The 13,900-nt window shown below is 35.5% G+C and overlaps 1 protein-coding gene across 2 annotated transcripts in view; it reads right to left on the bottom strand.

The window, feature by feature from the left end:
* Nucleotides 1-13,900, bottom strand: part of golga3 (golgin A3) — a 32,127-nt gene that overhangs the window by 10,575 nt on the left and 7,652 nt on the right. Inside the window, exons 3-14 of one of the 2 annotated variants that reach the window (XM_039771464.1) lie at nt 13,466-13,618; nt 11,471-11,583; nt 9,877-10,571; nt 9,176-9,287; nt 7,996-8,302; nt 6,949-7,151; nt 6,189-6,326; nt 3,862-4,023; nt 3,178-3,546; nt 2,698-2,775; nt 1,681-1,944; nt 174-268 (exon numbers count right to left, since the gene is read on the bottom strand). In XM_039771464.1, coding sequence (XP_039627398.1) covers nt 174-268; nt 1,681-1,944; nt 2,698-2,775; nt 3,178-3,546; nt 3,862-4,023; nt 6,189-6,326; nt 6,949-7,151; nt 7,996-8,302; nt 9,176-9,287; nt 9,877-10,571; nt 11,471-11,583; nt 13,466-13,618 — 2,689 coding nt within the window. The remainder of the gene's footprint in view (nt 1-173; nt 269-1,680; nt 1,945-2,697; nt 2,776-3,177; nt 3,547-3,861; nt 4,024-6,188; nt 6,327-6,948; nt 7,152-7,995; nt 8,303-9,175; nt 9,288-9,876; nt 10,572-11,470; nt 11,584-13,465; nt 13,619-13,900) is intronic. The other variant, XM_039771465.1, reaches the window with a different exon arrangement.

Here is a 13,900-nt window from a genome sequence, read left to right as displayed (position 1 = left end):
TATCTCATACTTACTCCAGGGTTTATTACTAAATATCTGTTTTTTCAAGTATTAACCTACTTATTTACTATAAATGTATACTTTTTCTTTAAATAAAAATCATTTAAAAACTGGAATATACAAACCAAATGTGTAGCTAGTTTAAACAAGTTATTTAATCACATAAAACTTACTTTTTAGCCTCATTTTGCATTTCTTCCACTTGTTTCCTTAATCCTTCATTCTCTTGAGTAATAGTTGCGAGCTGATTATGATCAAACTGCAGGGACTTGAATTATACAAAAAAGAGGTAATGTATTTATTTTTGGACAGAAGTAATAATGATGAAACTTAAAAAAGTAATCTGACTTTGTTTAACAATAACTTACAATATTAATATATAATTAATTAATTATATCATGGCAGCTCTTGGCACCCTAAATTACATTAAGCAGTCAAAACCAGCCACTCAGTAGGTTGTCTCACCCTAATAACATACATGGCTGTTGACCTCTGTCTGCCAGGATGAGCAGCTCGTTGATCTTCCCACCACAGTAGCACCACACACACTCCATCTTAACTCACTACTCGCTGCCACAAAGAAAGCCTCTGTCTCACCCTCTCTGACTACAGACTCAAAGACCCCTCTTCTCCACTGAAGTGAACAACAACAACATTGTCAGCTGCAGCAAAACCCAGATGAAAAACACAACCATTCTCAGAGGAAACTGTTCAAAATTTACTACACACTTCAGGCTAGAACTACCTTTAGCATCTGCTGTTGTCCCTACACCCTGAGGTATCTCTAAAGCTTAATGCTGTATACATCTGGCATGGTCTACGCTATCTGTTTGCTAACAGAAATCCCAGCCCCTTATATGTCTATTTAGGACCATGTCTGCTTAGAATATCTAGCAACCACATGGTTATCTGGATGTAAAAGGCAATTTAATTTTTCCCATAAAAATGGAATTAACTTGTTAACTCTTAATGTCCACAAGTGCCTGTGGTCTCCTATCAGCTTTCCCTTGCCTCACGTTCTTTTGGGTTATAGTATTACTGTACTCTGCAAAGTTTTCTACCTCTTCATGCCACAGTTGATATGGCATACATCCAAATAACTTGCATCTTTTCCTCATATCTGTACTAATGGCCTAGTCTATTACTTTTCTGCAGCTTTCAGCATTTGCAGAGTGTTTTGTTCTCTAGATGCCTCTGCACTCTCACACTGAGCTAATGTAGGCCTTTCTCTCCTGATTTAAACTGTAATTCTGGCTGGCCAATATTAACTTTTCAGTGTCTTCATATATGCATTTACAGTTTTGCCAGATGTTAGCAGTTACAAAAAATACATAAAAAAGGACCAGCTATGATGTACGAAGTTGAGACATGGGTAGTAAAGTGAGTGCAGGAGGAGAAATTAGATGTGGCAGAAATAAGAATGTTGAGATAGATGTGTGGAGTTACAAAAAATGACAGGATAAGAAATGAGACAATCAGAGGTACAATAAAAGTTGGAGAGATAGCTAAGGAATTACAGGAAAGTAGGTTCAAGTGGTATGGACACGAGATGAGGAGAGCTGGATCAATTCAAATCAATTTATTTGATTGAACCTATAAATATTTTAGGTACACATTATTTTGGTACTCTGATAGTCCCAAATTTTTATTCAGTTTAAGCCCAACATAAATAATAATAACCTGAAGCTGAGTATCTAGCTGATCCCGCTCATTCTGTACAGTCTGTAAGTGCTCCTCCAAACTGGCCATCTGCTGCTGGATATGGGATACTTCCTTCTGCAGCCTAGCATGTTCCAATTCAGTTGATTTCTTTTCTCCCTGTACATTGATCAGTTCTTGCTTTAAGTTCTTCACTTCTGAAATTAGCCTCTTTTTTGTGGCTTTCAGTTCACTAATTAATTGGTCTTTAGAAGATGCATCCCGGCGGTAGGCTTCAACCATTACCTGAAGGAAGAAAACCACATAAGCCATTTAGCATTCAATAAAGCCGCCTTTCTAGAACAGAATAGCTGTTTTCAGAAAGGTCAGTGTTAGCAATGCCCAATGATATTGAAAACAAAAGATTAATCTATAGTTTTCTGATAAGGATTTTTAGTGCTTATATTCAACAGGAAAGAGAGACAAAAACATTTAAAGCATTGATTTACTAACCCTGTGTCAGTGCTTATTGTATTTTAAGGGTCGTATATTGCATTTGAAACATGTTGGAATCAAGTATTAAATGCAGCAATAATATAGATAAGGCTGATTTCAAGGTGGACTCCACTATAGTTTACAGTTTGAAAATCCTTACAGACACAAAATTCTGATATGGACATATGTTGCAAATAAACTCTTACAAATGGTAAAACGAGAAGGACAATTGCAGAATGGGCCCAGTGTTGGCTCAGTGGGCTCGGGCCCACTTCTTCCAGGGCATGGTACAGCTGGTTGGCTCAGCACGGACCGATCACACTAGTCCAACAAACTAGACTTTCACCAAGAACATATAGATATATATGAGATATAGGGAAATATTTTATTTAGTAGTGAAATAACTGACATAAGACACAATTTAATGAGTTAGGGACAGTTTTTCCTATTATATATTCTATTTAAAATAAAAACAGAGGCACTTCTATATAAGAAAAAAATGTTTTCTAAGGTAACTTTATAATGGCAGTAAATATTAAAGGTCTAACATTGTGACAAAATTACCTTTTGCTGGAGGTACTGCTCTTTTAGTTTTTGTGTTTGTTTCTTCAGACTGTTGTTTTCCTGTTGCATGGCTTCAATCTAAGAAACAGATACAATTTTTAATTATGGGGAAAAAACTCAGACACAAATGTATGCAAGATTGTTACTCAGTAGGGCATATGCAACACCTGATAGCCATGGTTTTAAAAACTCATTCTGTTATGAAAAGAAAAAAAAAAAATCACAGAAGTTTTGTCACTCATTGAAATTTAATTACAAACTTTAACTTGTAATGAAGAAAACTACACATTATTCTTCGTTGTGAATGTGAGATTTAAGCTTTTCTTAAACTGAATTAACTGTAGTTATATCTTATAAGATAGCTACAAATTTAATAGTACATTTATCTAGATTACATTTGAGTTTAATGAATAAAACAGTATATGAAATAGCAAATAATGCTCTAAAAATGGAAAGTATTTCACTGGGAATCAGAACTACCTGAGTACTCTTTACTTTGATCTCCTGCTTTAGTTCATCGAGCATATCAGCTGCCACAAGTGTCCCTTCACCCAACTTTTGGACTCCCTCATCCAAAACATCCTTTTCAGCCCGTGCTGATTGCAGTGCTACCTCTAGGACAATCCTTTCTTTCTGTAGATACTGAATGGTATCATCCTTGGCATTATCTTCTGTCTGTAGCTCACTGAGCTGAGCTTCCAGCTCTTCATATCGGGTCTGCAGATCATTTAGTGACTGTTCTTTGGTATGAAGAGCCTCCTGAGATACTGTAAGCTGCTTCATCAGTTCCAAGTGTTCATGCTGTAGAACGTCCAGTTGTAGATCCTTCTGTGACAGGGTTAAATTTACCTGGAAAAGAGTTAAACGCATCAGTGGGCAACATTAATGATCTGAAAGACCAACTTTTAATTTATGTTTTAGATTAAATGATGCATACATCTCAAATTCAGTAGTTTTCTTCTACTGAAAACTGGCAAAAAGCTGACTAAGAGGGATTAAAGTTTACCTAAAAGAAACTGGAAACTAATATTGGGAAACGGTAACTCCCAGGGAACTCCAAGTACAGGGATCCAGATACAGATATAAATTTTCCAGTTAAGTTGTACAGAACAAAATCAGTGTTCTTCTTAAAGATTCCACAGCAATACTTAAAAACATGATCACCTGCTCAAGCTCTTTTTCCAAGATGCTGGCTGAATTGGCCAGCTGCTGAAGATGTTGCCTCTCTTCATCAAATTCATCAAGTTTCCGTTGTAGGTCATCTTCCACCATTGATTTGGCCTCCTGAATTTGATGGAATGCTGCTTCTTGGTCAAACATGTCAGCCTAGACAAACACACCACATGTTAAATGTAGCTGTTTTTTTAAAAATATATAAATATAACACAGTTTGTTTAATTTAAAAGAAGTGCTTTAAATTATAAAACAAAGATAATGCTAATAACTACTTATTCTCAAAAAGTGAATTTGAAGATTATCATATAGGCCAACTTGACCAAGCCTTTCTTTAGCAGTTAAAGCTCTCGCTACATTAAGTACAATTTATTCACTGCAAAGTAACAAACAGTCACACAGCACAGTAGCAAGTCTACCAAATACATTGGTATAATGTTTAAAAGTGAAGGCTCATCTATTGACATAAAAGAACTTGTTAAAATAATCTCAATTATTTAATTTTTAGCATGAATCCAGTGATTTGAGATGAGCAACTGCATTAATTAAGCTGGAAATTTAACATGATGAATTTAGTTCCAAGTCAGTGCCAAAAATTGATGGGGCGTCAACCAACCAAGTGGAGTGCACACAAACACAGTCGCTTATCCATGTGCAACTGAAGAATGACCAATAAACTTTGCCTTCATGTTTTTGGGAGAGGGAGAAATAATTTCACACAACATTCAGCACTTGCATCCTTTTCAGATCCCCAATCATGTGGCTGAAATATAAACTGTGTAATTTATATAATTATGAACTCGGTAAGGTTTAAGAGATTGCGGGCTACAGTATTGAGCTAGTCTTATAGTAAATAATGGTTATTTTTTTTCTTTAACTATGAGACACAGAGTTGGAACAAAGCAAAGGCAGCGTTATTTATAATCAGTGTGCTTCTTCTGAAAGAAACACACACACTTATTTCTAAAACAACTACATATTTACTGATGGAACACTGAGGTGAATAATGCAGTAATCAGTGTTAGAAATAGCATGATTTTTGCAGATATTCAACTTTTTATTGAATGAGTTAATAATGGTAGCTTAATATATAGCATTACAGTGCTTAAGATAACAGAATTCCATCCATAACAAAAACACTAACTACAGATTAAACATGCATGCATTGTATAATTTAAAAATATAGATATTTTACTCAAAGGCACTGTGAAGAATAAGTGGATGGCTGGAACTCTAAGCATAATGACTCTCAGGCGGGGTGAGTAAGCATGCCTGTATAAGAACGGCACATTGTTTAGAGGTGATTATCATGGCAAAGGCAACTGGGAGAGGTACTGTTTCAAAGCTACAAGCCAAGTAGACTTAATGCACTCCCTTTACAAGTTCATCAAGAACAATGGTTTAGTTACAACTGCGTAAAGCATGGTATTCAACGAAACAAATGAGATTTTTTTCTATACCCAAACTGCTTATCAATGTCAGAAAATGAGCAAATAATAACTAATTAATCAGTGATTATGAGAAAAAAAAATACTTTATGATTTATCACTCATGGAGCTGTCCTTTCCTTATGTTATTCTATAACTTATTTTTAGTTTAAAGAATGAAAATAATATAACCTAATGACATACCAATATTTGTACTGACTTTGGTGTATTAATACTGCATAAATACTGTAATTTTTTCCACAGCTCACCTATCTTAATTCTTATTAACTTCAGTTGCTGCTGTGATCTAAATTCAAACCAATTTGCAGTGTCTTTATTCTTTTAGTGCCAGAATAAAGGCAGTAAATGACATGGAAAAAGCCAGTATAGGACCAATTATCAGCACCTGCACAAGACAATGGCCTCTTTTTATGTAAAATGTTGTTAAATGGAAACATAAAAATATTTACATGAAACAATTTCAATTCAGACACAGTTTTGGTGATTTAATCTTATATCTGTATGTTTTTAAATGATTTAATTTACAAAATGGTTCAATCTTTTTGAATGCATAACATTCCCATAAAGCTAACTAAGAGATTAAATGAACATTTTTGGAAGCTAATTAACTAACAAGGCTGCCAGTATGTAATGACTAGTAAATACACATTTTACACTTAGATATCACTGAACCCTTGATTAAAGTACTGACACAGATGCAAAAAAAAAAAAAAAAAACACAACAACAACAAAAAAAAAAAAAAGGCATGGACAACAAATCCTGAATGTACACCTATTGTAGTTAATTATTTTTATGGTGCGTGTCCTACCTAATGCTTTTCCCTGCAATTATTCTAATAAAAGCATTTTTGACAATTTAAAACATTTTACCTCTATATTTTGAAGCTGAGCTGCAATACGTTCTTTCTCCTTGATAGACCGTTGCTGGGTTTCTGTTAGTTGATGAGAAAGTGTAACATTTTCTAGCTTAAGATGTTCCAGTTCCCCCGTCTGAGTTATTTGTCCAACCTAAATATATAAAATGTGGAGAGTTTATAATACTATCAAGACTTCTACTATTGCATGTTTGGTCTGAAAGAACAAATTAAATTACATTTTAAGTTTCTTAAAATATTATTTCAACTGTGTTGAAGTATGAAACAAAACATTAACTTCATATGAAAGTTTGAGTTATTTGGTGTAGTTAAATAAAGGAAGCTAAAGGAAATTGCCAAATACAAAAACAGCAGTATCTTCCTTTGTATGGCTTGAACCAATGAGTTGGTAATTGGCTTTAAGAAGCACAAAGATTGTGTGGAGAGGGTGATCTTTAAATTTCTGGGAGTCACCATTATGACTAAAGAGAGTACAACACATTTGTAGCTCACTGTTTAGGATATTTTTACATTTTAAATGCCAGTGAGTGATTATGTAGAAAGATGACACAGACGGCCACAAACATCGATCTCACTTTGTGTTTAATTAAATGTAACAAAAACTTCCACAAAAGGAGAAAAAAAAATTAGCACCATTATCAAGTGTTGAGTATCAAACAAAGTTGTATGCACAAATTCTTTTAGCTTTTGAAAATATTCCCAAATGAATAATCACTACAATAATATACCTACTTTGATCATTTCAGTTTTATTACCTGCATATTAGCCATTTCACTTTGCAGCCGAATACGTGCTTCCTGGGCTATTGTAAGCTGCTGATGGTACCACTGGCGAACCTGTTGCAGTTGTGCAATTTCAGACTCAGATGTCTTTAGTTTGTTAACCACAGTACTCCGCTCCAGCTGGACCTGCTGAAGTTGGCTTTGCAGGCGAGTCACCTGATGGTGAAGCTCCTGAACTACATATAAAATCAAAAGGAAAACTTGTTTAAATACAATAAACCAAATTTATAATCAAATAGAATTTTAAAATTGTGCCTTAAAAAGCAGGCAAAGTCATGTTGTAGATTTAACTAGGCTGAACCGCCTTTTAAGGCTGACCCGCCTTTTAAGTTGACCACTTTTTAAGGCAATTCAATATGTAGATCAATTATATATTTTATACAAACTCATTAATTTGGTTATGTTGCATTTGAGCGGTATTACTTTAATTCTCGTAGTTTCTGTTATTTTTGTGATGAAATTTAAACTTTTTTTCTATATTGAGGTCGCCCTTTTGAACCCCCCTGATATTTACTACGTGGTGAGGCTTTTGTACTCCATCAACATTAATTATTTCCAGAGACATAATTTTGTCTTTTTTTCCAGCGCATCGCGCACAAAAGCAAGGGAACGATGGGAGCACCAGAACTCTGCTCACATCATGTCACTTCGTACCGCAAGCTGCAAGTAGTAAGTCTGTGATAAGCGGAATACGCTACGCTTTCCACTCACGGGACGGAAGGACAATCCTGACCGCTTTTATATAGTAAGAAAGAAGAAGAAGATATCGCACAGTCTGGAGTAGAAAATCATCTTTTACCTGGAAAAATGAAACTACAAATCCAATCGTGCATTGCAAAATGGATGGGGCGTGTGTGACCGCTTTTATATAGAAGGATAACTAAAAATAGATTGTCAAATTAAGTGAAATACACTAAGTGTAGCACAATAACAAAGCACAATTTAGTTCTTATACAAAGTTAACAATTTCATTTTTTTCCCCCTCTAACCCATTCTAAAAAGTTCTATGCATTTTCTTACCAGAGTTGTCCCTGGATGCTAATGTTTGCTGCATTTCTTCCACTTTTCCCATAAGCCTCTGGTACTGTTCTTCTGCTACCTGCAAGTCATTGCTGAGCGACAAGAGGCTTGAATTCTTAGCCTCCAGGGTGCTCTGTAGTTCTGCCATGGCCACCTCCAAATCTGCACAGTTCTTCCTTAGACTACCCACTTCTGAAGAGAGAGAAGTTTGTCTCTCATGATTCACCTCATTTTGCTCCAGCTGAGCCTGGAGTTTAGCATTCACTGCAGCCAGCTGTGCTTGTAACTCTGTCTTCTCTTTCAAGGCCTACAGGGGAAAATACTGTTAGACTCAAAACACTCCAGTTTTGTAATCATTACAAGCCTTTACAATAATTGAAACTCAGCCTTTCGTTTCCCTCAAATTCAGTAACTCAGTTTTTATAGTTTGTAAAGAAAATCACCTAATGTGAATCCTGTCCAATGAAAATTATAATAAAGTATAGGTGAAAACCAAGCTACTTTCTTTCTAAAGCATATCACCTATTGTTTTGAGGTTAAGTCTATGTATATTAAATATTTAGAAGAAATCTTGCAGGAAAAACAGCTTGATATTCTTATCACATGCCTTTGAAATGCCCATTTGTAAAACTTCTTACATTTAATTTACTGTAAGTTAAAATAGGGATTTTAAAGCAACTTTGAAAAAAATTTTGAAGCTTCTGCTACTATACATGACATGGATACAAAAAAAGGAAACACCTCTTAGAAACTGTATGCTTGAAACAGTTCCACTCTATTACTAAGTCTGTAGCTAAGTGAATTAAGTTCAGAACTTTCTTTAACCCACCTTCAGAGCCATAAACTTTGCTTTGATTTCCAGGCAATTACACAATACTGTACACATAAATACATATCACAGGAACGTGTTCTATGAAGATAAGGAACAGTGACACATAGCTCATAGTTCTATATATCACTTTTAAAAAAGAGAAAACTTTCAAACAAACAGAAAAAGAGTCAGCATAAATGCAAACCTACATTTGTATAGACTCTCTGGGCATGTACCTATTTATTTATATGGTCCCTTGGTTTAACAGCCTCTCTCACCAAATTAACACATGTTCAGTCTCAGCATGAAGCAGCACACTTACTCTAAAGCAGCTCTAACTAACCTGTTACACATTAAAAATGCACATACCTGGCTAGCCTCTGAGGACAGTGCCTCCAGCTGTCCCTCCAAACGCATTTTTTCTTTAAGAATTTGCAACATATCATCATGACTTCCCATTACAGAGCTACCTAGAGAGACACTTCAAAAGAAAAGATACATTACTCTACTGCATTGCATTTTCCCTTTTACTGGGCCACAAAACCACTTTACATCTAGACAAAAAAAAAAACCTCATTCAAAACAGGTTTTAATAAGTCATTGTATTCAGCAGGGATTACTGCAGTGATATATCATTAGTGGAGTATCAAGTAATAAACCTAAAAGCCAAATACATATGACTTTTTGGAATTCGACATCCATAAAAACATATCAGACCTGTGGCTCTTTTCCTTCTCCTCCCTTCCAATTATGAGCCCTCCTAAACATGCTCAAAGAGTTCAAGGTCTTCCTACATTTCTATTTGTTATTTTTTGTTATTATAGATAAATGCAAGGGTCAACATTACCATTATGGCAACAACTAAACACTGGGGTGAGATGGTTTAACAATCACAGATCGGACATTTAAGAGGTCGCTACTTCTCTTTGAAAATGCTGCACATCCCACATATGAACAGCATTTTAAATATAAATTATGCTGATCACACAAAAGAGTTGATTATGTGTATATGTGTTGCCAAAAATGATGCCTCTCATTTCTATTTCTTAAAGAAAGTATGCCATTTTCACCTGCTGGAGATGCTGTCCCGCCGGCTACGTGTTTCTCCATTCAAGTCTGTGTCCTGAGTAAGGAGATCATGTTCATCTTTAGCTGATTGCAACACCTCTTGAAGTGAGGGGTACTGCCCAAGTGCTTCTGGGGAGATCTCTTGGCCATCAATATTGTATGAGGCTTCACAGTGGTTCACCACAGAAGAAAGCATGCTGTAGACTCTCACACCAGAAACGCTACTGTGCATAGAGCTGTCACTTTCATTGTCGTCCTGTCGGATCCCAGATTCACTGCCATCGACCTCAGATATGTTGTCTGCTATCAGAAGGCTGGTGTCAAGTCCATCTTCCACTTCAGAGTTTAAACTGATTTCTGAAACCACAGATGTAGAACTCAGACTAGACTTCAGCGATCCCAGTGTTGTGTCCCCAGATTGCGAATTCATGCTGCCGTTTTTAATTTCCATTTCGCTGACTCTGTAATCAGCTAAAGAACGAATTTTACTAGAACGGGACGATTTTGTGGACTTTTGTTTGCTGGATGAAGGGATGCCCAGGCTTCCCAATTTGGGTCCACGTGGGACACTGGTGCGCATGAAGGAATATTCCTTTGTCATTGACACAGTGCTGGCACGGGGAAGGGTTTCTGGATGCATCATGAGTTCAGGGTCAAGAGTACTACAAGGACGGTTTTTGGGTGATGAATTATGAGACTGCAAAAATATACATAAAAAAAAATCCAATCAAAAACCAAGCATATTTCAATAAAAGATTTTTCAATTCATTTTTATGCATATTGAAACAATCTAAAAAAATATGTTTACACAAGAAAGAAAAATACATACTAAAAAGTTACATTAATTATCGAAGCCTTGGAAGGCAATTATATCAGTTCTTTATATTGTAAGGAAAAAATAATTTTCCACTGTTTAATCAGTATCTGTAGCTATCAACAAAACAAAATCATTTAACAGAAAATGAAAGAAAACAGAAGTAAAGAGCACCATAAACCTTGCTACACTAAACAAGGACATCTAAGAATGTACACCCACCCAACAGGTCTTAGCAGCTATATGAAAAAGACAAAAGCTCAGCTTCATCGGGTTTCACTGAGTTTTGTATTCTTGCTACTGCCAAGTTACAAATAAGAGATTAAAAGCTAGTTGGGTGAAATAAATTATACATTTAAATACAAAAGAAATACAATTCTACCATTAAAAAGTATCTTGCCAAGACAAAGTAGGTGATCAAACCCCCCAAATGTAAAATTTAGAATATTTCTTTTGGACTTTAGGTAAATAATCAGCCACAATTTCACTACTTTCCATAATTTCAGCAGTTAGCATCATAAGAAGAATCACAGTTTTGTGTAATGAAGAGCAGGAATGTTAAAGAGCTCGTAAAAAAGGGGGTGGTAAGCAGTTTACTTCTATATTAAGTAAGGCTATTGTGTGCAAACCATACTTGTATTTTCGATATTCATTTCTCTCTGTACAATCCAGAAAACCTAAAAATATTTGTAGGACCCATCTAGGCATCTTTAATTAAAATTAACATAAAAAATAAAATCTAAAGGGTATTTGCATATATCCTGCAGTTTAGAGCAACCTACCCTTTCCTTGTGTCTCTGGACCCTGTACTGTTTCAATTGTTCTTCCAGTCGGCGCCGTGCCTGTAGTCTAATCTGCTCCTCATTCTCCAACTCCAAAGATGGCTCCAGAGAACCTACGGGTAAAATGAACACTGGAACATTACACCATCATACTGACATGTACAAAAACCAAAGGATGCACAGATGGTTTACCTTAGACATGCAGTGCAACAGCTAGTTTGAGATAATAAACTAGACGAACAAAAACAAAGTCAAAACATATAATTCACACTTTTGGACAGCTCTATGAGCTAGTCACAACCCTCTGAAGCATGCTTTGGAGGAAAAAAAATAAAGTAATAGAAATGCTCTTTTAAAATGATTAATAATTAGTTAAGATACTAGCAGAATATTTGCCTTTATAATATTTAATTGTTGCCAAGAATCCTCTAGTCACCATCAGCATATTAATTCTTTAAAACATAACATTAAGTAAGCAAGTGTCAGGTAAATTACTGTCGTATTAATGGTGCTACACCTTAATTCAAGTTAAACTTCATTGGAATAAAAAGCAGCAGGTACTTTGGTATTCCAAGGTGAGGGATATGAGCTTGTTAGAGATGAGTAGGCTTCAACAGGCAATGTGCAACTTATCTAGATAACTGTGAGACATCACCACTTCACTCCTATTTTATCCCTTTGACTTAACTAGCCCAAGTGAATGAGGTGTTAATGATAAATTTAAACGTTTTGAGCTAAATTACTACACCATATGGAAAACTATGGTTCCTGTAGCCAATTGGGGACACCTCAGACCCCCAAACCTCAGACACAACTGCACCAAAAATTGCCCTTGGTTTAAAAGACTGTTTTTTTATTTTCCTTTTCTTATCTTTACAACAAAGACTCTTTCCCCATCCATACTACAAGAACAAATATACACAATTCTTTTTTTCTACTTTTTCTACTTTATTTCCCTCTTCCACTCCTCCCAAGAAAACTATGTCCCTCTCTTCTCCCAAGCAACCCTTTCATAATTGATTAAAAATAATGAATCAAATCTCCAAGTATACCAAAGCACTTTCACAGTGATTTTGCACCTCACAATTGCCTGTTTTACCAGATATACAAACATTCAACTAATGCCACCTAGATTTTCTTAGAAAATTAGCCCTACACTTATAAAATGTGACCTTCTTCAAATGTTAAATAATGGCAAGCCATCATAAGGCAAACTGCACCTGACATGGAGGTCAAAACGTACGTTATACATTTATTAAAAACAGGAGTACCATTGAAAAGTCAGACATATTTGATCATTTTTAAATTTCTAAACAAGTTTAACAGTAATACGCTTGAGACAAAAAATTAAAAATAACCAGTGCAACCAGGTGTTAATAGCAAAAACTAAGACATAAAGCCTTTTTCTATAAGTGCATTTACAAAAGTAAGTGGTAACAGCATCAAAATGCAGACCTTCACATGCACTAGAGATTTTATGGGGTAGCCGAAATGTTCAGAAATCACATGCAGTACTACTCTTAAATTGCAAAGGTTTTCAAATGTCACTGGAATGTGAACAAGCAAGACACCTAACCCTATTAATCAAACATTCAGCAGTAACCTCAAAATGAACTATTCCTGTTTTAAATATGTTAGCTTCAGCGTTCATTGTCGAGATTTAAAACATTCTACACCAGGTGTAACTGAAGGGCAAACGGGTGAAGAGCAGGTATTTGCTTATATAAATGGACTTTAATAATTAAAACCCAAGGAATATGGCCTCTCCCTCCCATTTGCAAGCACAGGCAAAATATAAACAGGGGTTAGTGTTTAAAGGGAGAAAACAGTTTGAAAAATGAAAAAGGGGAAGGGATGCTCTTTTGTGCAGATGCTTACACAATTCAGTTTCTTGCAAGGGTATACTTAGTCTGAGAGACTGCAAAGCATCCCATTTCTTAACAGTACCCTCAGAATTAACTCCCTTAGACTCCGTTAGCTTGTAAGCGGCCACACCTGAAGATAGCTCTGCCCTCTGGAGGCTGCTGGAGTAACTATCTTGAGTTAAGAACAAGGGTCCATTGGGGCAGTTCTGTGTCATGCCAACAGGGCCTCCCTCACCAAGAGATTGGCCTCCTTTTTGCAGCAGGTCTGCTTGAATCAGAGAGCCTGAAATTAAACCGATGCAAGACATAAAAGATGACTTAATTATTTGTAATGAAAAATTTACATTAAACAATTATGGTAAATGTTGAATATTTCAAAATTTGGTGATGATCATATGTATAATCATAAACACTGATAATATACCAAAAAACATTTCCCTTATCAGTCGTATATTTATATTTGTTACAAATATAGCTTAAAACAAAGAATGATGGGCCTTATGAAAATGTGTAATACAATCAGACTTTTAAAAATACATACTGTGCCTTATAAAAAAGAAAAAAT

This window comes from Polypterus senegalus, chromosome 12, assembly GCF_016835505.1.
Source record: "Polypterus senegalus isolate Bchr_013 chromosome 12, ASM1683550v1, whole genome shotgun sequence".
NCBI lineage: Eukaryota > Metazoa > Chordata > Cladistia > Polypteriformes > Polypteridae > Polypterus > Polypterus senegalus.
Note: the sequence above shows the minus strand (reverse complement) of the source record. Positions and strands in the feature narration are given on the sequence as shown.